This window comes from Malania oleifera, chromosome 10, assembly GCF_029873635.1.
Source record: "Malania oleifera isolate guangnan ecotype guangnan chromosome 10, ASM2987363v1, whole genome shotgun sequence".
Classification (NCBI taxonomy): Eukaryota; Viridiplantae; Streptophyta; class Magnoliopsida; order Santalales; family Ximeniaceae; genus Malania; species Malania oleifera.
The window spans coordinates 57,903,545-57,930,057 of NC_080426.1; the positions used below are offsets into that span (position 1 = coordinate 57,903,545).

The window sequence follows — 26,513 nt, forward strand, 5'->3', positions numbered from 1 at the left end:
CACTAATTAAAAAGCAAGTTTTGAAATTAAATAACTTATATTCTATTAAAAATTTTATTTTTTATCTTTTGGGTTATATTAAGGATTATTTTTTTATTCAAGGACAAAAATGAGCATTTATTCGATTAAAATTTTAACTTGTATTAATTTTATAAATATTATTTAAAATACTCATTTTATTTTATTTTTGTATTTTTGAATCTAGTTTTAGTGTTTCATAATTTTCTGACATTTTTTTCTTGTTTCTATATATATATATATATATATATATATATATATATATATATAATGTTAATATTACCTTTTTTGAAGGATTTTATTTGAGAAAAAGAAAAAGAAAGGAAAATGAGGACACTTATGATGCTGCGAGATTCGTCACGTGTCAACTTCTCACTTATTGGCCATTTAAATCTCGCAGTTTGGTGCTGCGAGATTTGCTTTGCCACGCGTCAGTTTCTCATTCGCTTGGTCTTTAAAATTTGCAGCACCAAACTGAAAGATTACGTGAGCATTAGTTTGGGAAATTTTTTCTTAGTAAGGGTATTATTTAATATTTTATTTTTTTTTAATAATAAAAGGGGAAAAAGCTAAGGGAGTCGAGTTGACCGCCGAAACAGGATACCCTGCACGTACAGCCGGTCCAGTACTACTACCTCTCACCTTAAAATATCACACAATTAAATTATTCATCGGTCACTGCATGGCCAGGAGGTTTGGTGAGCACGTTTCCTGCCGCCTTCTTCTTTAAAAAATATATATTATTCCTTTCTCTTCTCATCCGGATCTCTTTCTCACACTCTTATTATATATATGGCCATGGAGGTGTTCAGAACCTCATTAATAAAATCAGAGATGCAGAGTATAATACTAATAAACTATTTCAGGGCATGTTTGGACAACCTGTGGCTCGCTCTGAACACCAAAAAATAAATAAATAAACTTTGAAGAGGCTAATTAATTCCATCATCTGGGACGTTGCCACATAACTCTGTCATTGACAGTAGTTTAAAATTCTTTGAATTTAAATTTTTATTTATTTTAAATTAAATATAATATAAAATTATATTAAATTCTGTTTTGAAAGTTTAAATTTCACTTATGCAGAATGGTACAAGTTTAATTAGAACCTAGTATAATTTTATAAGACTTCATCTAAATCATCCCAAATTCAAATTCAAGAATTGAATTTTAGCCCAATCTCTATTTGCTGTGCTCCAACTCTTTTTCTTTTTTTTTTTTTTTTTTGTCAATTTATATTTAGTTATTTATATTAAATTGAGGACAAGAATGAGCTGAAAAATCAAGCCATATTTAGTAGTCAATTAGTAAACAAAAAAGATGCGTCAAGTTTGGTTGACAAAATATGAGAATTAAGAAAAATAAAAATTAAATGAAAAACATGAATAGAAAGTGATATTTACCTAATTCTATTCTATTTCTAATTGCTTAGCAATAATAATTTCATTTGAACCCGAATATGATTATGTCGTCGTATCCATGCATGCGTGTCCAAAAGAAGACTAAGAAAAACGCATACACTCAGAGAGAGAGAGAGAGAGAGAGAGAGAGAGTGAGAGAGAGAGATGAAGGGATGATACTCTAAAGAGGAAGAGTACCTTAGTAGGCATGGGATGTTACAGGACCAGGCTAGGCTACGACAAACTGAGTTAACCTTCAACATATTTTTTCTTAATAAAAGGAGTTTCAAATTGAGTTTGAGTTTCACTCATTCATTAAATTGATTATATTCGATCTTATTCGTGTTCGTCTTATTAATGAGACGAGTCAAGTTTAATTTTTTTCATTTGCAACTCTTAATGTAATATTTTTATATTGTTTGTCTATTGCATTCTGAAAAGAATTTAAAAGATAAATAAAAATATTAATTTGTGATAACTTAAGAAAATATATTTTTTAATTATATCAAATAAATGCGAGCTTACATTTGAGCCTTTAAATGAGTCCACAGGAGCTTTGCTGCCCTCTATTCATAATAATAATGAGGAAAAGAAAACTACACAAATTCATTGACAACTACACTGCAATTCATCCAGACATGGCACCGTCTGTAGTTACAGGTATAGTTGTGCATTGTATTCATCTCTATTCTCCTCGACTCAATTCTCAAATTTCCTAGCTGTTACAGTATCTGGATATGTGGCCCCTTTTGCCACAAGTATAGCAGACTATGGCCTTGCTATCCTTCTCCAACTCCCGCTTATTCCCAGGCATGACTGGCTGCATTGGGTTTCTCATCTTTGGTACAATTTTTCTAGCTGGATGAACATGAGCACTCGTAGTAGGCTCCCCGCTCCTGTCTTTGTTGCGAGCCTCTTCCTCAGCCCTTAAGCATTCCATCAACATCCAAAAAGGGAGATACTCTTCACCTGTCAATCTCAAACGACAATCCTTCCAAGATGGGGGGAGCTTGGAGATGATGACGCTAACATGAAAATTCTCCTCAATGGACATTCCAGCAGCGACAATCGAATCAGCAATCTTATTAAATTCTTGAACTTGCTCGAGAATCGAGTCTCCATCAACCATCTGAAATTCAATGTACTTTTTAACTTGTGATCTCTTTGTTTCATGCTCTGAAAAATAAACCAACTTTAGCTCTTCCCAGAGCTCCTTGGCACTCATAGTTTTCTGTGAGTACTGATCATAAAGATCATCAGAAAGGGAGTTCAAAATGATGTGATGACAAATGTAGTCATCATCAACCCACCTTTGTACAGGAGCCTTGGCCTGAGCAATTTCCTCATTACTTGCTCCTGGGCTTAGATTACTGCTTGGGCACGAATCGGTTAGAACATATGCAATCTTCAATTGATTTAGGAAGCTTTCCATCTGCTGCGCCCAACACTGATAATTCTTCACATCTAGACGAGTGGTCTTGATACGAACAAGTCCAAGAGAAGTAGAGTCAATCAATGAATTTGGCATATCATCATTTTGGTTTCCCCTGAACTCACATCTACGTACATTGATTAGATGGTCCAAAGCAGTAGATGGACAAGCTAAATTGGGTGCTAGAATTAAAGTCACACCATGGTGGTGTTGCAGAGGTGATATTTGGATTAATATGTGAAAGTGAAACACGCCCACTAACTTGGATTTACAGCACTAAGAAATTCTCCATTTCAGCCCAACAAAAGTTTTCTATTTTGGTGGCAGTATATGAAGAAACCTGGATTGAAAAGATTCCATATGTCAACACTGAACTCACCTTGTTCTTGTTTCAATTTTCATAATTGCTGCTTCAATTGCTGGGACACTCTTCCTAAAAGCTAACCATTGTTCAGCTGTCAAACTAATGCCTAGGAGCATAGTAATAGAAGTAATTAGCACCGTAATACATTATGCATGATGAAAAAGAATTCATGGCAGAGCATAGTAATAGAAGTAATTAGCACCATAATACATTATGCATGATGAAAAAGAATTCATGGCAATAAAAAATCAACCACCTACCATGATTCACAAAGGAAGCAGGGAGCAAGCAAAGTAGTAACAGAGGTTGAAAACAAATTTGAACCTTACGCACAGAGATAACAACATGATTAATAGATAAAAGTGGACCAAGGGGTTGAAGACAATGAAAGAAATACACTGTCCCCATGTTTGGAGAGACCTTGGATTGAATTTGCATTGGATTTGGATAAAATATAATATAAAATTGTATTAAAATTTGTCCAAATCCACCCAAATCCAAATCCAAGGTACAAAATCTATGCTCCCAAACGCAGCATGTGTGTGTGGGTTCTTTCATTATTTTTTATTTTGGGGGGAGTGAGAGAGAGAGGATATTTTTCTTTTTGCCTACAGATATTTAATATCAAACAATCAATATACTACATTGCAGACAGGTCCACAAAATAATTACAAGAACCAGATATCCGATGCAACATATAAATGCACTATCTCAGTACATTGCAGACAAGTCCACAAAATAATTACAAGAACCAGATATCCAATGCAACATATAAATGCACTATCTCAGTTGAAAGGGATCCTGACCATTTTTTGTCTCTTGGATGGACAAGGTAAAAAATGGCAGCACCTCTTTAGAACTAGAATAATCCAAGAAGGCAGGGCCATCAAGAAACTGAAAAGTAAAGGGAAAGAATATACTCAAATGATTCATGTAATCAATCCCTGAAGTAACCATACACTGAATCTTGCTATTGAATTTGTATCTATTATCGGACTGAAAGTAAATCTTGCATTAAAAATATCATTGCAAGTTTATCTCTTTCTACACTTTATGACGAATGGGCTAAAGTAAGGGAAAATAAATAAGAAAGATCATTGAAATAAAACTTTATCGATCAAGCAGTATAGATACTCAGCCCCACAGGATCTTTACTTGCCCCAGAAGGTACAATATACCTAAGTCCTTCCAATGACTGACTAAAATAATGATAGATTAAATGCTGCTTAAAGGAGACAGCACCAACGCCTCACCCCATCTCTCTCTCTCCCTACCTCCCTCTCAAGGAATGCAAAATATAGAAACCAAACATTCTAACTTAATAATAGTGGGTACTTAAATTTAAGACCACAATTACAGAACTAATTCCAAGCAGCCAGTTGGAAGGTTTTCCAATCTTGAATGCCTAAGAAGTCCAGAAGGATAGCTGATGTGGGACCCTAAGTCCTCACCAAATAAGGGAATAAATCCCAACAATCAATTCATTCATATTATTCAATTCCTAATCATATATATCTATAGGCCAAACATGTCTGATAACCCATAAAACAAAATTAGGAATCCTAATTGTCGCAACTCCCGATGAAAGGTCTGAAATGGTGTGGAATAATAATATTGAAAGTTCGATGGAGTCGCCACTAACCTATTATTCACCTAGGTGCAGTTAGTTCACCTAATTACTACTCGTTGATTGATCACTAGACTAAAACTAAGTCCAAGAAACTAGTACTCTCGGTCTACATTTACTAGAATTGGGATCAAGAGTTCAATTATGCAAAGAGAAGATACTAGCACCTCCTACACACCCGTTTTACGAACGATACCTAATTAATCATGAATTATCCCTAACCTGAATCTAATGGTCTTTTAATTAACTACTTTTACAAAATAAATAAATACTAAAATTTTAAAAATAAAATGTGAAATAAGGTGTGATTTAAGAATGTCTAATAAGATCTCCAAATGAGGGATCTTATTAGATAACCCCCCCCCCCCCCTTCAGAACTAATATGGGTGAGATCTAAAATATATCTTTACCCTTTGTTTAATCATTCGGATACACACACACAAAAATAGAATATATACAGATCATAATTAAATAAATTCATTGAATTTGATCAAAAAGAGTCCTTGAAACATTCCCATATTTTTCCAAAATTTTTTAGAATTTTCTTAAATTTTCCAACATTTTTAGGTAGTTTTTTGGGATTTTTTTAAAAAAAATTAATTCATTTTTTATATTTTTATTTTTCTATTTTTTTTATCCAAGTCAAAATAACTCAAATAATTTTGTTTATTTTTTCTGATTTTTTAATATTTTTTCTTGATTTTTCCTGATTTGTTTACTATTTTTTCCAATTTTTAAAAATTAAAAATTTATTTTAAAAATTAAACAAATAAACCAGCGGTTCAGGACAGGTCAAACCGGTTCAACTGATTTGAACTAGGTCAAACTGAGTTGACCGGTTGGGTCAAGGTGGTTGACCACATGTCAATTTTTTATTTTTATTTTTTTTTTTGAATTCTCAGCAACAAGGTGACATCAACATGATGTCATCCGCCATGTGGCAGAACATGGTTCATTCAAGGAATTTGACGCGAATCTCGAACGTGACAGCAATCCGGACGTCTAAAGAAAACACACATTGGACGATCAGGATTGCGCCACGTCGCTTTCCTAATATACAGCCCTGGTTGTACACTTGTACCACGTGTCGTCGTCCATACAGTGACATGTGTCCCACTTGTATTTATATAAAAACTCTTTTTTTCTCTCTTTTCTTTTCTTCCTTCGCTCTCTCTCTTCCCTTTCTCCCCGAATCTCTCTCTCTTTCCTCTCTTTTTCTCTCTGTTTTCTGTCTCTCACTTTTTCACTTGTTTTCTGTTTTCTTCCGTTCTTTTCTTGATCTCTCTCTCTCTCTCTCTCTTAGCCCACTCGTCTCTCTTAATATCTGTGTCGTCTCTCTTAGCCTCTGTGTTTATCTCTCAACTGCTGGCCTGCATGGATGTCGTCTCCTCCGATGGTCCCTGCCACGCACAACGGAGCTAGGGTAAGACACCACCTCTTTTGATTTTTGTTCTCTCTTTCTCTCTTCTTCTCAGATCTCTCTTTCTCTTAATCTCATTCTCTCTCAAATCTCCTCTCTCTCTCTCTCTCTCTCTCTCTCTCTCTCTCTTTCTTTTGCAGATACTCGAATGAAGTTCAGTGGCAGAGAGTTTCATGCTCTTTGCCAATCGATCCTAGTTTCCCAAGCACAGACCCGAACCCTAAGGTAAATCCCCTTCCTCCCTGTTTCTTATTTTCCTTTTTTTGCTTCAGTTTGATAAATTTCTCGGGTATTCTACCAAATAGGTTTAGGAGGGGCTTGAGCTAGGTTAAGCTTACTAGGGTTAGGTTTGGTGAAGGTGTTGATTGGGTTGAAACAGGTGTTTAATTAGGCTTGAGGGTTTGGGCTTAAGTAAATTGGGTGGATTGGGCCTCGGATAAGGGTAGGTTTAGGATCAAGCCTAGGCAAGTTGAGCTTTGGTTTTTGGGCCCAAGCTGGTTGGGGCTGATTTTGGGTATGGTTTCAGGTTTCATAATGGGTTTGGGGACTTGGGCTCAGGCTAGCCCAATTGGGCTGTGAGCATATGGAGTCTAGGATTTGGGTGAGCTTGTTTAGCTATAGGGATTTTGGGCTAAGCCCAGGTTGAGTGTTTAGGGTAGTTTTAGAATTGGACTGGTTCAGCTAGGCTTTGGGTTGAGTTTAGTTAGGTTAAGCTAAATGGGCTTTGGGCTAAGCTAAGTTAGGTTTGGGTTGAATGGTTGGTATAGGCTGTTGGGTTGGGTTCAAAGGTCAATGGAGCTAGGTCAAAGTTGGACCTAGGTCTTGGGTCTTCGGGTCAGCTAAATAGGATTCGGGTCAATTCGGCCCAAATCCAGGTTGGATCTAGGGCATTCAAATCCAGGGTTATTGGATTTGGATATGGGTATGGACATTCAATTCAAATGTTCGGGTTTTGTTTGGAACATTCCAAGAAATTTTCTAGATTACTTGATTCCAAATTTGTTCAAACCTAAACTCAAATTACAAAATTTTAAGTTTAACATTCAACATGCCAGAAACTTAAACAAGACTAATATAGAATTTAAAGATACCAACCTCTGTTCCTGAATTCTACAATCTGCAACTTTCTTTCCTTTACCCGAGCCTTCTCGAACTCTTCCATTGCTACTTCTTCACTATTTCCACAATTCAAGCCTCTGAATTTTTTTCTTCTTCTCAACTCCAAATCTTCAAACTTCTCTTCTTACACCTCACAATTTTTCCTCAAAAAGAAACTTTCAATGAACAACTTACTCTTTGTACCTCAATCCCTATGTGTGTCCTCCTTCTGAAGCTCACTATTTATAGGCTTGATGGATCCAATTCAATCAATTCTGACAGCCTTTAATCAATCCAATTTAAATTGATAGCTCAAATTATGCTTGCATTAAACTCGCATTTTACCCACATATTAATTGTGCAATCCCAAATGTCTAATTCCTTTTCCTTTTTGTGCTTGCAGATTTGAAGCTAAAGATGCTAGCCTGCCATTTTTTAATTTCATTTTTTCCTTTTCTATTTTTTTTAAATTTCAATGTAAAAACTTCATTTTCCTTATATTTTTTTTTTCCCTGTATTTTCTCACTTTATTGTATTAATAAATTTTACCCAATTTTGTGTTATATAAGCCCCAGACCAAATGAGGTGTCTACAGCTGCCCCTTTTATAGGTTTGATACTTAGGATGACAAAAAGACCTGTCTCTTGGCATCCTACACTAAGAAATCTATAAAGACAAGCCACAAATTTTAGACCTAATTTTATATAACAAAAGAAAATATATGGATTTACAAAGATGCATGAAATCTAGGTCAACTCAACATGCTTACAGAGTAAGGTGTAAATTGTCTTAATTTATGAAAAGATCACTATCACGGGTTTGGAAACAATGCCACATACCACTAAGGTAGATAAATCATAACAATTTTGAAAACGACTGCTCAAATTTGGGAACTAATGTCACATGCCTCTAAGACAGTCGAAACAACTTGGAAGTGACAACTCAAATTTGGGAACTACCGCCACAGGCCTCTGAGATAGCCAAAACAATTTAGAAGTGACTACTCGGATTTGGGAACCAATGTCACATGTCTTTGCAATAGCCAAAACAATTTGGAAGCGACTACTCGGATTTGGGATGTAATGTGGTAGCAGCTGGAGCCTATTGGTCTAAGCTTGCTAGGATGTAATGTGGTAGTGAGCAGTTGGGCTTTAGGGTGGTGTAAGGATCTGGACTTAGGAATAGGATACTGGTTAGAGGGGCGTGGGTTAGGGATAAGGTTCTAGGTTGAGGGTTCAACTATTTGAGTCAAGAGGCCTCAGGATATAGCTAGGGTCTTATTTAAGGGATCATTTGTACTTTGTGACGGCTTTTGAAAAAGTACTTTTCTGAAAAAAGGGCACTAATCTAGAAAAATACTAATAATGAGTACTGAATTGGAAAAAAGTTGAAGTCATAAGGGCTATTTGGTTGTATATTAAGTGTTGATTATGAGTATTGTTTGAATACTAGCTTCTACTATAAATATTGCGTGAATACACATATTTATCATGAGATAATGTTATTATATTTCAAGATATAACTAATATATTATAATGCATAAAAATTAATATATAATTATTAAATTATGCCAACATTTTTAATTAATATTTGCCATTTTATATTTATATTTAAACAAATTAATTAATATTTATATTAATTAGCATTTTGGACAAAAGAAACCTAAGGTTTCGCAAAAAGGCAAAGACCTCCCTGAGGTTTCAAATATCCCACAGACCTTCCTGAATGTTTGATTTTTGGGACACTTATATCCTACCAAAAAAAAAACTTGTTTTTTAGCCAAATATATACAAAGTTTAGTGTCTCTTTGACAAATCTCAAGAGAGGTTTATGAAATTTTTGAAATATCAAGAAAGGTCCTTAAGATTTTTGAAATCTCAAAGGAAGTCCATGTCTTTTCTCCAAACCTCAGGGGAAGTTAGTGTCTTTTACCCTAACTTTTTTAATTGACATTTTAATTAATTAATATTTCTAATTAACACATTTAATAAAAAATTATATATATTTCTTAATTAAATATTAATTAAAATTTATTAAATTTTCTAATGAATATTTGTAATTAACATTTTTTAATATTTCATAATTAAAAAATTAACAAATAGTTATTCTATTTAACACTTTTAATTGACCTTTCTAATATTGTCTAAATAAAATCTTAAATAATTACATTTTCAATTAAAATTTTAAATATTGTCTAATAAACAAATTATTTAAATTTTTAATTACAATTTTAAAATTAAAATTTTTAATTAATATTTTAAAATTTTTCTAATTAACAAAATAATTTATATTTATGTTAGTTGAACATTTTTAATTGATATTTTTAACATTTTCTATTAAATAAAACAATATATGATTATTATTTTCTAATTTAAAAAAAAATATTAGTATTAATTTATCAGTCTAATAATATTCTTGTAATTTGTCTCTAACTCTTATTGTTTATATTTACAAATTTGCCACCACCTATGAATAGTAGCTACTTGTAAATAGTCAGAAATAATCCCTTAATACTCCTAAAAAAGTACTTATTTTTTGCTCCAAAAAAGTGGTTTTGAAAAAGTACTTTGGGCAATAAGTATTTATTTAGGTGCAAGCCAAACATTACTTTTTTATACAAGTACTTATTGCAGCAAGTACTTATTTTTTAAGTAGTTTCAAACAGGGGCTAAGTTGGCAAGGTAGTAGGAATGGACGGGATATTAAAGGGTTATGGGGTGAAAACTCTTTAACCCTTTTGCAGTTCCCCTTCCTCAAGAGCAGTCTGGTTACAGCTGAGGTGCAACTGTAGGGCAAAAAATGTGCAGGGAATGAGGGGAAAACACGGGGGGCTTTGAATGCTATGAAAAGAAGTGTCTTAAGAGGTTGACTTCAAGTGGCTTGTGACTGTAGGGATTTGTGCTCAATTTATGGAAGATGCTCGATTTGTGGGAGATTGGCACAGCTGGCAGTGACGGTGAAATTATGACCTTGTGGTATAATAGCAGACTGGCCTTGGTTGGGGAGAGGATTCAGTCATGGAACAGCAGGGATAACGATGATTGCAACTATGGCATAATGGTTCTGCAATCAGTCCAACCTGCTCTGCTACCAAGTTGATGCAGGACCCTATGTCCTCACCAAGGGAAGAAATCCCAACTATCAATTCAATTCATATTTATTCAACACCAAAAACTCTCTTACAATTATGTATATTTATAGGCTTAACATGCATAGTAACGAAGAAAATTAAACAAGAAACCTAATAAATCGAAAATACAACTTTCTTATATGTGATGAACCCCTAAGATCTATTACCTGGCATGAGCATGAAAAATAAATTTCGCACATCTTCTTGCCTAGCTTGAGCATGAAAAACAAATTTCACCACACAGGGAAGTTCATTGGCTGGATGGATTCACCACACAGGGAAGTTCATTGGCTGGATGGATATTGATATAAATAGCGTTCTCCCTACTCGAGATTGTAACAAGATCCAGAATGCTTTGCTACAGATGCATTTTCAATATGACTACCTCGGTGGGAATGAATCTAGGGGTGCCTACACTGAGGGCACTCATGTGGCTCAGGGGTTATTTTACCTTTACTACCTTCACCATCAGCAACTTAAAATTTTCATTAATAATAAAACCATTAAACAGTCGTTGCACCATTGCAGCTTCAAAGCTTGAAAGGCATCGCACAGAGGACTGGAGGACTAAGGTGAAGTCTTACAAAAAGTATTGAAGCAAGAGAATGTAGTTCCACAAGCGTAAAGAACTAATGCAATTTCTTTTATATAATCAAAAAAGTAACTCAGTAATGACTACTCTTATTCAAACTTTCAGTTTACCAAGTAATAGAATTCATGAATTGTAATGAAATCATCAAGTACACCAAACCAAAATACCATAAGGCCCAATGTGGTTGATAAAAGAAGACATCAGCTATTTCTTATCAGCAAAAAAAGATGCATACACTTACACAAGCAAAGGATACAAAAAGGATATATGAAAGAAAAAAAAAAAGGGAAACAGAAAGAGGAGAGGCAAGTAGATAAAGGAAAGGTACAGGTGAGGCAGAGATCATATAGTTACCCTTCGGAGAAGGAACATGCTTTCCATCTTTTTCATGGTATTCCCCAATCCACACCATTTTTCTCCCCTTGAAGTCTCGGATGACCACACTTCTCTTGTTCGATAGCTACAGCAGAACATAGCAATACTCAAGCAACAAAACATCATTATAGAAATGAAGATAAAGCTAGAATTCTCATAATAAATTTAGCACGAATTGCGTCTTTCTCTAAGCATACAAGTCATTTGTCAAGTCAGCATAGTTTAAACAAGTTTAAAATGTTCTACTAGCTGATAACCTTCATGTGATTTTGCTACTAACCTAACGCAAGAGCAATATAGCTACACCTGCATGAAAGTGTCAGTTACAATCCTCTCATTAACTGGTGTAGGCACCAGAACACAAACGGCAGGCATTGCGGCCACCTGAACATCCACAAGGGAGTGATTTAGGGAGCACACTCAATATTTGGTACCCATTTCCAAGGGATAACATGTAGCTTATTGGTTATTAAATTACTTGAATGGCTTCTTTATATAAATTAGACATGTAGGAACAAAAGTATTCAGCTAACTTGCGTGAGGATCAAATAAATATAACTCCCATAAATGGAGCCTAAATGTGAAAATTGTTTCTAATTCTGAACTTAAAAAATAATAATAAATACATTTATTTATTAAAAAAAAAAAAAAACTGTTGAAGCAGATGGAGTCTTCATGAAGTGTTGTTCCCTCTTAATCCCGAAATTTTGGTTTGTAGCAAGTGATATGACGAATTGAACAAAAATTTATAAAAAACCATGATGAAAGAAAAACATTGAAAAACTTTTAGCATGTCTATTCAATTAACATTGGTTATATTTGCTTTAGCACAATTTTATCTTTTCAAGGAAGATACCTTCAGCTTTGAAGAGACTTCTCTGTCTCTATAGACAGCTTGTGCCCAGATTCACATTCATATCGGGTCAGTGGTGCAGCACCAGCTGTTGCTGTCTGTTACAAGCTGTTACACCCACATGCTGGTTTTGAATTTTTTTAACAATTTTTTAACACTAATTTTGTACTTTTTTTAAAGAATTGTATGGAAAGAGAAAAGAATTTATAACAGAAAAAAAAAACAAGGAGAATAAGAAATCCTCCCTTTACATCAATAGAAACTAGCTACAAAGATTGCAGTAAAAAACGAAAACTCAATGGCAGAGCCGACCAATCCTGCAACAAGTATTCCAAATTATCATGGCAAAAAAACCCATTTGTACAACAACACAAGATAAAAAACAACCACAAGCCTTAAGTTCTACTAGGTAGGGTCGGCCACATGAATCCTTTTCCGCCAATTCACCCGATCGAGAGCATTTTCCTCTTCTAGCTTAAGAGCTATTAAATCATTCTTGACAACCTAATTCCAAGTTATTTTAGGTCTATTTCTACCCTTTTAATACCGGAAACAATAACTCGCTCCTCTTCACAGGTGTGCACTACTAGGGTTACGTATCAAATACCCAAACCATCTGAGCGCCCCTCCCATATCTTGTCTTCAACAGGTGTAATGCCTAATTTATTGCGTATATGTCCATTCCTTAACTTTTTCTTTTAATGTTATACTACTCATCCACCTTAACATTCGCATTTTGGCAAATTTTACGTTTTTGTACATGTTTTTTCTTAGTTGCCCACAGCTTTGAAAATTCTAGCATTCCTCTCCAACCCAAACACACAAAAATAATAGCCATAAACAGTGCATCGCCACAAAGCTTTCCTATCTTTTCACTTGCCAAACCCCTAAATGTAATAGCAGTATAGCACAAAAAGCCTTTTCTGTGGAGGAGCAAACCCAGTTTTCACCAAAAACACCAACTAGTTTATTCCGAACAGCCAATGTGAAAGGGCAGTGGACAAAATTATCTGAGCAAGTCTCTCCACTCCTCCAACAAAGAACACAAACATCAGGCCTTATTAGGCATTCTCTTCTAAAGCAAATCATTGGTGTTGATTCTTTCAAGCATCGCAGTCCAAATAAAAATTTTTATTTTTGAGTCAGCTTTAGCTTTCCAAATCAAAGGATACAAGGCAAAAGGATCCACAGCAAAGTCACGGGTCAACTAGGAAAAGAACGATTTACAAGAGATTTACAAGAGATTTTCCAACTCCAAACCTTTTTATCACTCCCCAAATAAACTTGAAAAGACTCGAGCAAAATCATCAAAATTGTCAGCTCATTAAACTCACACAAAATTTCTCCCAAAATGGAAGTTCCACGAAATGCCCATCCTCTAACAAAAGAAGAAAAGCAGAAATTGGGGTATCATGAAGATTAGGTAAGGGATGAGGAAATGCAATAGCCATAGGCATCTCCCCCACCCAACGGTTCTCCCAAAAATGAATTTGCTCCCCGTTACCTACCGTATACTGGGCTTTAGGAAGGAAAAAATCATAAATATAAGAAATAAACTTCCAAGGGCTCAAATAAGTAATATTGACTCCCATTTTAGCATCCCACCCATTTTGTAGTAGACCAAATTTACTATGAATTACCTTGTCCAAAGAGATTAGGTTCTACAGGAGTGCCCAATAACCATTTTCCCACCAAAGAAATGTTTAAGGACACCAAATTATCAAGATCAAAGCCTTCCTCCCTTTTAGAGCTACACAGTCCCCCAACCTACAAGATGATCTCTACTACCCTCACCCTCACCCCCACTTGACCACAAGGAATCCCTCATTAATATCTCAAGCCTCAGCGCTAGTCTCACAAGAATTCTAAAAAGAGAAAGATAATACAAAGAGATGGAGGAGAGACAAGTGTGGATCAGAGTAGTTCAAACCCCTGAAGTGAAGAACGATCTTTTCCAAGTCAGCATTTGGATTAACAGCTAGGGGACACCTAATTAGGTAATAGGCCAAATCAAAATGGCACAACTAGCTAGCCTAACGAAAAGGTCCACATTAATACCAACCCACCAAACCACTCTTAAACAAGTTAATTTTCAGCCCAAACGCCTGCAAGATAGTCGGAAAATTAAAGAAGCAGTCCATATTATCTGAAAGGAAGAGAATAGTATCATGTGCAAACTAAAGGTGCAATATAAAACAATCTTCATACCCTACCTTAATCCACTCCACCAACCCTCTAGCAACTCCTCTATCAATAGTCCTACTCAAAGCCTCAGCCACGTAAAGAAAAAAAGGAGAAGGAGGATCTCCCTTTCTTAGACCCTGGACACTCGAAACCAAGACATAGCCTCACCATTCTCTAAGACTAAAAAGACCACATAAGGTAAACACCCTCTTCACCTCAAGCCAAGCCATTTTTTATACCCAAAATTGTCCAAGAAGAGCTCACCCTATCATATGCTTTCTCAAAGTCCAATTTCAATGCTAGACTCCTCTTATTCCTTCAAACAGCATCTTCAGCCACCTCATTTGATATCAAGGCAGCATCTAGGACATTTCTATCAAGTATCACCATAAAGGCTCTAGTTTAAGAGAGAGTTTCCTCTAGAACTGCTGCCAATCTCTTTGATAAGCTTGGTCAAAACCTTATGAACAGTAGTTACCAAGCTAATTGGTTTAAAGTCCTTACTTTAACGCACGATCTTTTCGGGCACCAGGGTAATAAAAGTAGAATTCATACTCCTTCCTACCACTTCATAGTCAAAGAATTCAAGAAAAATTTTGAAAAGGTCTCCTTTAAGAACTCCCAAAAGTCTTGACAAAATGCCATATTAACCCAGGATCCTTGTTTCTATCCATCTCAAAACCGAGCTCTTACCTCTTCCACATAGGGTTTCTCTAACCAAGCCCCTCAACCATAACCCTTCCCTCAACCTCTTCTGAAAAGAGGTTCATGTAAAAATCAGTAATCAAACCAGCAAAGGCTGCGGTTAGAAATAACTCTAGGAAGCACTTCTTGAGTTAGGGTAGGAAATGCATCTTCTTAATCAGTGAAAAACAAGAACATGCCAATCCTAGTAGCCACTGACCAAATGCCATCAGCAAACCATGTAAATTAAGCATTCGAGAGTGGAATATCCCTCAAATAACACTCCCTAACAAAAGTATCAAGGCCCCTCATGCTTGAGTAATTTTAGAGCCTCCCAATTTCTCATTAGTGGATCTGATGACATTAAAATCCAATAGGGGGAACAGATGCCATAAACCGCAGCTAGTTTATCTCACAAATACCCCTCATCCAAGGGTTATTCTGTCCATAGACCGACATAAACCACCATCCATTCCTATGACATCTAAACAAAGTAGGATGTCCAATTTGCTAGCAAATCTGGTATCCCAAAAGAAAACAATACGCCCAAGGTACTAGTAGATGCCAACCAATCCAATCTTTGAATTTAGAATCCCATATGCTCCTAATAAGAAAACCATCCACCAACTCCAATTTAGACTCTTGAAGCATAAAACATTTGGGGCAACCTTAACTATAATATCCTTAATCTAACCCCAAAGCCCTAATATTCCAACTCAAGATCTTCATCATGCCACCTTATTGCCCCAAACATCTTAGACTCCCCCCCCCCCCTCTTCTATAGTTATATTAGAGGCCAATTTTTCCAATTCTTTCTCCACTCTATTTTTTTCCTTTCATAAGTTTTACAAAAAACAGCAACCAGAAAACCTGGCCTAAAGGATTAACTACAGAACAGCCTGTCTTATCTAGAAGCTACTCTGGGTCCCAACTATCCTTCTCACCTCCAAATAGATCAAGGGTTAAGGTCCCAGCTACAGAACCTAATTCTATTTGGCAAAAAAGGTAATTTGTTTCATTAATGTCAACCATAGGCATAGGCAAGATATCATTACCAAAATTAATAAACTCACTGCGAGTATTAGAAATTACAGACCCAAATCTAGAATTAGTCAAAGAATGGAGTATAGAATGACAACAAAAGGAATTACCTAGGAGATTTTCAGAAACTAGAGCTACCTCATCAAACATATTTCTTAAACCTATAGAGAAACTTGAAAAAACCTTAAAAGGAGATCTGTTAAAAGTCCTTGCCTCCTCAAGAAGTGCCTCTTGCTTTAAAGTCTCAATTCGATTCTCAGTCAGACAATTTTTAATAGCATTTCAATCCTTTAAAACTTAAAATAAAACCTATAAACTGCATTCATTGCATTTATTAATAAATAGTCAAAGGGCTAGCACATGTTACTCTCAATCTGAGATGTCGATACATCCCAACATATTAATGGTGTTGGATAAAATTCGAAGGCAATGAACTTTCTCACTCTCTAACAAAGTTTACCTCAACTTTTGAATCTCTCTCATTAAACACTATGGCTGTGATAGGTCATGAATCAAGGGGCTTGTTCAATCTAGATTGAAGGGAAGACCTAAGATTGGATAAAGTGGGGGAGGTTCTCACTATGTTTGTTCTTGAAAACAATCAGGTGCACAACAGGTGGGTGAGGTTACCGTCAATTGCTGCAAACTGGTTGTCTGATGAGCTTTCGCTGATTCTTGGGAGTTTAGTAACGGTTTTCAAAGCTTTCGGGCTGGCAGTTTAAGATATCGGGTGGTGATTCATGCAAAAAGGGTAAGGAAGTTTTGGATCTAGGGCATGGTTGGAAAAATAAGAGATTTATTGCTTTTGATCCTAGAAGGTCTGAAGGTGATGGTGGGCATTGATTTGGGGAAGAATTTAGCACGTTGGTAAGATCTCTTCTTCCTAGCGATGATGTCAAAGGCAGCGGAATCATTAGTGATAATCGTTCAAGGAGTCAAGCGTGTCAGTAAGAAAAGATGCCACAGGAGAAGGGAATCATTCTTAAAACAGTGTGTTGGATAATGGCGTGATGGCAGAAAATAAGCAAGTTTATGTTCATTGTGGGGGGAAATGCAAGCAGAAGACCTTGGGCTTTTGTCACAAGGAGCAAACAAGGTTCAGTGGGCATTGAGGTATCCCACAATCAAGATGGCTAACATTTCAGCAGAAGAGGTGAAGGTTTCATAGGCAACTAGGGTTCCTTCAAGGAAGAATCCATAAGGATTTTATGATGAAGGAGTGCCTTCAATCTCATTTATCCCTTTCGAGCCAAGTCAATATTCCTTCTCAAGAAGTTCAAGAGGTGCCTATAATTGACCAAGCTTCACGAGAACCTAGGTGCAAACCTGATAGTTCATTACTCATCTTTGAAGCAGATTAATGGTGGCCAAGAGGGTATTCACTCTTTTCTAGAAAGATTAGAGGGAAAGAGGCAACTAAAAAAATGGCCAATGTTGAAGTATTTTGTAAATTGGAAGACCTAATCACAATAACAGTCTCTCCTCTATTTATAATATGTGTCAAGACATAAAAATAAGATGTAATCTTACTAAGCTTAGTAATTCGCGCTTAATAACGCAACAATAATGCTATATAATGGGTAAAACTCCCCCCGTCCCCCTCCCCTTCCCTCAAAGTTGGAGCATTGATATCATATGCTTAGCTTGTTACAAATGGATTTACACAAGCATCTCCTAGGGCCTTAGTGAATAAGTCAGCAAGTTGAAGCTTAGACTTCATATGACTGGTTGTACTGAGCTTGTGCAAAAATTTGTGCTGAACCATGTGACAACTTCAATATGTTTCATTTGCTTATGGAAGAGTTGGAGGCAATATGAATAGGATCTTAATTATCACCCATCAACTCCATAGGGCGAGAATATGGAAAACCAAGTCTTCCAACATGTTCTTTAGCCAGATAAGCTCACATGCAATGTGGGCTATGGCCTGATACTTTGAACCAACACTTGACCAAGGCATCATAGTTTATTTCTTACTCTTTCAAGATACAAAGTGACCACCAACAAAAACCAATACCTAGTTGTGGATCTTCTGTTAGAAGGAAACCTAGCTCAATCTACATCCACATATCCCTACACATGACTGTGACCCCAATCCTCATAATAGACCTCTCTCAGGAGCACCTTTAAGGTATCTCAAGATATGAATGGTTGCAACCCGGTGACCTGTTCTAGGAGAATCAAGAAACTTGCTCACAACACTTGTTAAGAAAGATATATATGATCGAGTGACTATGAGATAGTTAACTTTCCAACAAGTCTCTGATATTTCCCACAACCAACAAATCACTCACATTTGACACTAATTTGCTATTAGGCAACACATTTGGATCCCAACAAGTGCAATCTAATCTAAAAGGCCTAAAACATACTTCCTTTGTGACAATAGTCCCTGTACAAGATCTAGATACTTCTACACCCAAGAAGTATTTCATCATCCATAACCCTTAGTCTAAAATTTAGTTAGTAGAAAATAGCTCAAATTGTGGATACTATCATCATCTCTAGTAATCTAAATATCATCTGCATACAAAGTGAGCAAAACCTACCACAAGCACTACGGCAACGAAATACAATGCGATCTACTGCAAAAAGACCAAACTCAAGTACTACAGCGCTAAACCAATTAAACCATGCTCTAGAGACTACTTTAGACCATACAAGGATTTCTTAAGCCAACAAACTAATCCTAACTCCCCTAAGCAACAAACTCAAGCGGTTACTCCTTCTAGACCTCCTCCTTTATATCGCCTATAGGAAGGCATTCTTCACATCTAACTGATGCAGACCAATGAAAAGTGATTGCTAACAAAATATCGGTGATCTTCTCTATTTAATGAATGGAGAATCTACTTTGAAATCGTCCACCCTGCAACCCCCCTCCCCCTTGAGCATATGTTTCAATAGGAATCACACAAAGGTAGATTGATACAATAGAAACCTCTAGTAAAATGCCTACCTATAACCTAGCAAATAAAGTACATTTCATGGTTTGTTTTAGGGATTGGCAACTTTCCCTTGCAGTGACTTTGGCACTAGGCATAATTTGGAGAATGTATCAAAATAATCCAAACCATACACCTGAGTATATCCCTTAGCAACAAGGCAGGCCTTCAAACAAGCCACAAAACCATTGTACACCCAATAACAAGCAACCATATACTTAGCAAGAGGAAGAGGTACCAATTCAGCAGCTCCCCAAGTATCATTATCCTGTAATGTATGCATCTCCTCAACCATTGTAATCCTCCACGCAAAATGAGAGAAGGCTTCAATAACAAATTTAGGAATAGCAACAGAAGCTAGAGCACTAACAAAAGAGTGATTGTGGGTGACAAAAAATCATAGCAAATGAAATTAGATCTTGGATGTCGCATGCAGGTAATTTACCTTTTTTTTACAGTAATAAGATCACATCTTGGGAAATAAGATCATCAGACAAGGAAACAAAGGTGAGTAGTAGGCACTAGAGAAGGCTATCCTCCCTTGAGTCACTATCATGTGTACACCTACAGATGAGGATGATTGAGGGGACACAAAGGACTCAAACTAGATGAAAAATGCTGGTGGATGGCTGGGCATAGATAATAAGCCAGAATCTAAAGGCCACGCAAAGTAAGGGGCTCATCAAGGTTAGAAGGGATCAACAAATCAAAATAGTATGGTCTAGACTCAAAGAAGGTAACATGGCAAAAACGAAAAAGTGATAAAAACTAGGACTATAACAGCAATATCCCTTTTGATACACTAGCAGCCTAGAAAAGTACATTTTATAGCACAATGATCCAACTTATCCACCCTTCGGATCATCTGATGACAAGGATGACACACGCTCAAATATACAAGGAGACAAATAAAATAAAGGAGCATTCAAGAAGAGAACTGAGTAGGGAATTTTATAGCCAAGAATAGAGGATGGGGCAGTCTGTTATTCAGAGTGCAGGCATTAAGCACAACATCACTCCAAAACGCTTAGTGACATTTTTTTGATACAATAGGGTATGAGTGAGCTCAAGAATATATATATATATATATATATATATATATATATATAAATATATTTCCTCTCTGCAAGTTCGTTTTGCTGTGGAGTGTGGGCACAAGATGACTAATGAATCATACTAGACTTGGTCATATAGGTAGTAAATTGGGTATCAAAGCACTCCTTAGCATTATTACTACGAAGTATCAAAAAAGCATATCAAACTGAGTCTTTATTTTAGAACAAAAGGCACAAAAAACATGAAATAACTTAGAACAATCTTTTATTAAAAAAAGAATCCTAGTAGTAAAGTCCTCATGTCCTCTGCCGATCATCTTCCACATCTTCAAAAATGACAACAAAATAAGGAAATAATGTTACTAACAATTCATGGATTTTGTAATCTTTCTACATGACATAAGAATGAAGGGAAACTTAGGAATACACGAAACAAAAAGAAAAAGAGACAAAAGACATGGGATTTACTATCTACATTCCCTTAGTAATAGTAGTGGATCCATGAACATGGGTAACACGAGAAGCTTTCAAAGTACTACAAGAAAGTGGAAAAGAAATGGGTTATACCTGTCATATAGTCAATAGTTGCTAAATCTATGACCCAAGGACTAGTGGGAGAAATACTAGAGGAGAAGCAAGCTATAGGATTACCTATATGAGCACGAGATGCAATGGGAAGAGAAGCTTGTTGGGATGCTTGATTCTAGTAGAACTTTTAATACTCTTCCTCTATGCTACTCCCCACTTGCTCAACCCGAACGAGTGGAATCTACTATAACTGTATTGGAAATGCATGGCAATTTACCATGAAGATCTCAACACTGCTCAATTGAATGACCTCTTCATCCAAAATGAGTGCACTTGCAAGGAGAGTCTCCACCATGTCCATCACTTCCACCACAACCAATCAAACCATCCCAAGAACTTCTATAACTAATTACTGAAAAACCAAAATCACCTTGTGTAAGAAAAGCAATCTTCTCAGAGCTAGAGATCAAAGTACCAAATCTAGGGGATGAAGAATGTGTGCAAGAAGAAGCACGAAGGACGCAATAATAGACATTTGCGGATGATGGTAACTCTACACCGCCAAGGATTCGGAAACTCAAGTTTCAAACCCCAAGGAGCCAAAAGACTGTCTCTCTCTATTTTTTCATACATTGGCTATTATTGCTTGCACGTAAAGTTCCTCATAAATGCACTTCGTCTATGCAAAATATTGCGTTGCACTCTTGCCTCTCCCTATTTCTAGCTGAAAGTACTCTAGGAATTGATAGATACGTGCAATAATTGGAATATAAGTGCTTGAAATAATCCCAAATCACTTTGCATGCATCCAAATGCAAGCACATCCACGCAATCAAGAGCTCCATTGAGTTGCCCAATAGGGACTCGCCAACAAGGTCATTTGTTTTAGAATGCTATCATTTTTTTAATAAACTATTAGATTTCCTAAACATTAATTCCATTGCTGTTCCCATCTATAGTGCGAACGCAACATAAACTAACATTCCTAGAATTACTAAAACAAATGCAACCCATTGTGATATGCGTGAGTATGTTTCGAAGCACACATGGGATATTTGAAATTATTCTCCTGTGAGAAACATCAACGCGTCCCCCCTCCCAAGGGCAGACTTTTTTCCTAAGCGAAAAGAAAAAGCTCAAAAGTTTGATATATAATTTTATTTTATTTTAAATCAAGAGTTAACAAGTTTATAATTCTGTTCTATTAAAAAATGGATAAGTATATTTCTCCGTGTTCTAATGAATTGCATCTTCCTTCGGAAAAACATGAGAAATGAAAGCTTAAATAATAGACGGGTTCTCACTTGTCAGCATCTACAAGAACCTTCCTGCATTTTAAAAGTTTCGAAGGAATGCAATTTTGCTTTGGAAATCAAGAAAAGCACTTACTCAGCTACTTTGCAAAGCAAGAGAAGTACTTCCCATAGTATCAACTCTTTGGTTTAAAAATGAAAAGACTATCTAGAATTAAAATATCATACCTTGCAAATAACGTCACCGTCACTATCAAGCTCCTCAGGCTTCGCCTCTTGCTCTTCCCGCACGACCTCCCTAGTTTCTTCTCGAACACTAGGATCAGCTACCGCCTGTTCATCTGCTGAAATATCCATGGAGAGCAAGAACGACTCGAGCACTTGCCTGACTAGCCGCCGGTGATCAAGGTTCGAGAGGTCGATGCCCAGCCGCTCGGCAGCCATGGTTCGGACCTGGAACTCTGTGGCCTGGTCCATATCCGCGGTTAGTAAAATCCCCTCAACTGTGTCAGAGATTCTGCTTTTGGTTTCTTGGTCGATTTCCATTTGACGGGAAAAGGCTAAGGCCGCTGGAATCGATTGGAAAATCGTCAAAGCATCTGGTTAAACGAGAAATGGGGGCAGGCGATTTTGAAGGGATTACGAACAATGATTAGGAAGTTGTCATTGCATCATCAAAAAGTAGAAGATCAAGAATGTCGAAGAACTAGACTTTCAGTTCAGCTCTAATCACCTGTTTTTCAAGTCTCCCACTGGAAACCCATTTGGATTTGCCTCTGCATAAGAAGAGTTGAGCTCTTCTCCAATCTTTGTATTCTTTTTCACCCTCTCTTTTTTATAAAAAAAAAAAAAAATTAATATGACAGTCTAAATTTTAATTATTAGAACATAGAGCATAATAGAATGGCTAGCCACAATAACAAAATCAAGCCTCAAGTCCATTAGATAGAATCAGTTATATAAATTATTTTTCATTAATTTATATAATCATAAAACATTTCTTTTGATAGATTTAGGGAGATTAATTTACTCACTATTTCCTCTCAAGTTATTTTATGTTTACCCCTACTCCTTCTATTACCCCCTACAGTAACTAATTCACTTTTTCTTACTAGCGCATTATGTGACCTACGTTGCAAGTCTCCATACCATCTGAATCATCCATCCCTTATCTTCTATAGAAACTACATCCAACTTACCACAAATGTGTTCATTCCTTATTTATTATATCATTCAACCATCTAAGCATTCTCATCTCGACAACTTTTACTTTTTGGATATTCTGTTTCTTCGTCCCTCAACATTATGATCCATATAGCATTGCTGGTCTTATAGTTGTCCTATAAAACTTCCCTTTTAATTTTAAGGATATTCTACGATCACAGATCACACTTGAAACATTTTTCCATTTTACCCAACTTGCTTTAACTATATGCATTACATTATCTTCAAAATTTCCTTCAACTTGTATAATAGATCTAAGGTATCGAAATCTACAAGTGTTATTTATTTTTTCATCGTCAAGTTTAACTTTATCTCCAATATTCCTTCTATCATTACTAAAATTACATTTCATATATTCTGTCTTATTTCTACTTATCATAAAGTCTCTACATTCCAAAACTTTTATCCATAATTCTAACTCAGTCTTCACTCTATCCCTAGTTTCATCAATTAATACAATATCATCTGCAAAAAAAATACACTATGGTCCATCACTAAAGCAAAAAGATAAGGACTCAAAACAGATCATTGATGTACACCTATAGTGATTGGAAATTCTCTAGTTTTTCCATCTATAGTCCTTACACTAGTCATTACTTCATCATACATATCCTTAATGATATCAGCATACCTACTACATACACCTTTTTTTTTTTTTTCTAAAACCCACCATGAAACTTCCTTAGATATCTATGCTTTCTCAAGGCCAATAAATATTATATGCAAGTCTCTACTCTTTTCCCTAAATTTTTCTATTAATCTTCTTAAAAGATATATAACTTCTATGGCAGATCTCTCAGGTATAAAATCAAATTAATTTTATGAGACATTCGTTTCTAACCTTAATCTTTGTTCAACTATCATTTCCTATAGTCTTATCGTATGACTCATAAGTTTAATTCCATGATAGTTGTTACAGTTTTGAATATTTCCTTTATTTTTGTATGTTGGTATTAACGTATTTTTCCTCCATTAATCTAACATTTTCTTAGTTTTTATAATTATATTAAATAAATTAGTTAACCATATAATTCTATTATCACCTAAGCATTTCCAAACTTCAATTGGGATGTTATATGGTCTTATAACTTTCCCATTTTTCATCTTTTTTAGTTCAAACTTAACTTCATTAACTCTAATTTTACGAATAAAACTTATATTTTTAGTCTTTTCCTCATTTGACAATTCTAAGTTTAAGTCTTCTATTTGGTTTTCATTAAACAACTTATTAAACTAACTTCGTCATCTTTCTTTAATGTCTTAGTCCTTAACCAAGACAATATCATCCTCACTTTTTTATACATTTTACATTTTCTAAGTCCTTACTTTCCTTTCTCTAACTTTAGCAAGTTTAAATATATCTATTTCTCCTTTTTTGTATCTAATCTATCATACAAACTATTAAATGATCTGTATTTAGCTTCACTAATAGCCTTTTTGTATCTTTTCTCGCTCCTTATACTTTTCAAAGTTATCTCTGTTTCTACATTTTTGTCACATTTTATACCAAATTCTTTTTGTCTTTACAGTTTTTTGTACATCTTTATCCCATCACCAACTTTCTTTGCTATTTGAAAATCTTCCCCTTGATTCACCTAAAATTTCTTTTGCTATCTTTTTAATAGACTTAGCTACTCAACTCTAAAGAGTATTTATATTCATACCATCCTCTATAGTCCAATCTTCATCTTTGATTATTTTTATCTTTAAATTTTATTATATTTTCTCATTTTAGGTTCTACCACCTAGTTCTCTTACACTAATTTATTTTATCTTTTTTCTTCCATTTTTTAATACATATATTTGTTGATTTTACTGTAATCTCAAGAGGAGGGTGAATTGATATTTTAAAATTTTCTCTCCTAAGTCAAATATTCAACAATAGTATTACACAATCCTAGGGTCAATTTAAGGCAGATGATAAAATGAATCAATAAATGCAGTTGAAATTAAATTTCACAAGTAAATTACTCAAGCATGCACAATAAAACAAGTAGGACACTAGATGTGCTATGGAGGTTCGGAAAATGTGCCTACGTTCCCGCCTTGGCTCATAAGCACAATGATTACACTACGGCTCACTTAACGAGTGGAGCAGCACCGAAATACAAACAGGTCAAATTAAAGCAGGGCTGACCTCAACCTTTACAATCAATCCTTCTGGGCTGGATTAACGCCCCCTCAAGCCACGCCTGGAATACAGCAAGTAATCAATACAAATTGTTAGCCTTGGTGCAATCCCAAGAGGGGGGTGAATTGGGTATTTAAAAAATTATCGCCTAGGTTAATTGGTTTAACAACAGTATTACACAACCTAGGATTAGTCCATGCAATCAATAAATAAACATACACGTGTAGTAAAGTAAAATGCGGAAAAAGTAAACGATACACGTGATATGTTATCGAGGTTCGGCCAAAGTGCCTATGTCCTTGCCTTGGCTACACCAGCACAAGGATTCCACTATGGCTCACTTAAATAGGTGGAGCGACACCTAATACAACACGCCTTACTAGGGTAGCGCACCTAACTTTCCTAACCGGGTCTAAGCCAATTTGGGACTATTCCACAGGGCTAGTCTCCCTCTTTAAGCTTATGCCTGGAATACAAAAAATGATATGAAATTTTTTTTTTTGTACAAGAAAATACGCTTCTTCACAAGCAAATATGTACACTAGTATAGCTAAATATCACAAATCAATGCGCACTACAATATGATAAGATACGATAAGCTCAATGTAGTCTTAATGTCTACTCTCAAAGATTAATGCAAATATGACAATCAGTTCATGAGAGTGTATGTGAAAGGATCTTTGTGTCAAAATAATAGTATCAATCACAATGCAACAACAAAGATCTCAAGCACGCTTCAAATATCCTCAACAAATATTTTTCTCATAATAAATCACAAGAGATATTTGAAGTTGATTTGTAAAATAGTGTTTATCTTCAAGCACACTTTCAAATACCTTCAACAAATATTTTTCTCAAAATAAACCACACAAGATATTTGAAATCGGTTTGTAAAAATTATTTGATCTTTGTATCAAGATGATATTATCAATCAAAAGGTACAATAATAAAGAACTTCACAAGCAAATATCCCAAAAATATTTTTCTAAAAAATAAGCACACTGGATATTTCATAAAAGTTTATTTCACAAACAAAAAACAATACGAACTCTTGAGTGTTGCAATGATGATGCAAAACTCACAAGCTCTACAAAGTTTTCCTACGGAAGACTTATTAATGAAGTCTCCTAGAAAAACTCAAGCTTACTCTTGGATAAAA

At 35.5% G+C, this 26,513-nt stretch overlaps 1 protein-coding gene across 4 annotated transcripts; it reads right to left on the reverse strand.

Annotated features, from left to right (window-relative positions):
* Nucleotides 1-1,897: 1,897 nt before the first annotated feature.
* On the reverse strand, nt 1,898-22,846 carry LOC131166482 (RNA polymerase II transcriptional coactivator KELP). 4 transcript variants are annotated; one of them, XM_058125083.1, is made up of 5 exons: nt 22,733-22,846; nt 22,228-22,598; nt 11,436-11,541; nt 3,230-3,320; nt 1,898-2,977 (listed from the first exon to the last, which is right to left on the reverse strand). In XM_058125083.1, exons 2-5 carry the CDS (start codon nt 22,543-22,545, stop codon nt 2,134-2,136), a joined length of 1,359 nt encoding a protein of 452 aa, XP_057981066.1. In that variant the 5' UTR covers nt 22,546-22,598; nt 22,733-22,846; the 3' UTR covers nt 1,898-2,133. The 4 variants fall into 4 exon arrangements, with proteins under 4 accessions (XP_057981066.1, XP_057981067.1, XP_057981064.1 ...); XM_058125084.1 differs by having other exon boundaries at nt 1,898-2,547; nt 2,729-2,965; nt 22,228-22,794; XM_058125081.1 differs by having other exon boundaries at nt 22,228-22,846.
* Between the last annotated feature and the right edge of the window lie 3,667 nt (nt 22,847-26,513).

What these genes read in the sequence shown, in the direction of transcription:
- LOC131166482 (XM_058125083.1), bottom strand. Translation starts at nt 22,545, where the DNA reads ATGGAAATCGACCAAGAAACCAAAAGCAGAATCTCTGACACAGTTGAG. An exon ending in GCATGTTCCTTCTCCGAAGG is followed by an intron (nt 3,321 to 11,435) that starts GTAACTATATGA and finishes CTATGCTCCTAG; the next exon opens with GCATTAGTTTGACAGCTGAA. An exon ending in AAAATTGAAACAAGAACAAG is followed by an intron (nt 2,978 to 3,229) that starts GTGAGTTCAGTG and finishes CAATGTACGTAG; the next exon opens with ATGTGAGTTCAGGGGAAACC.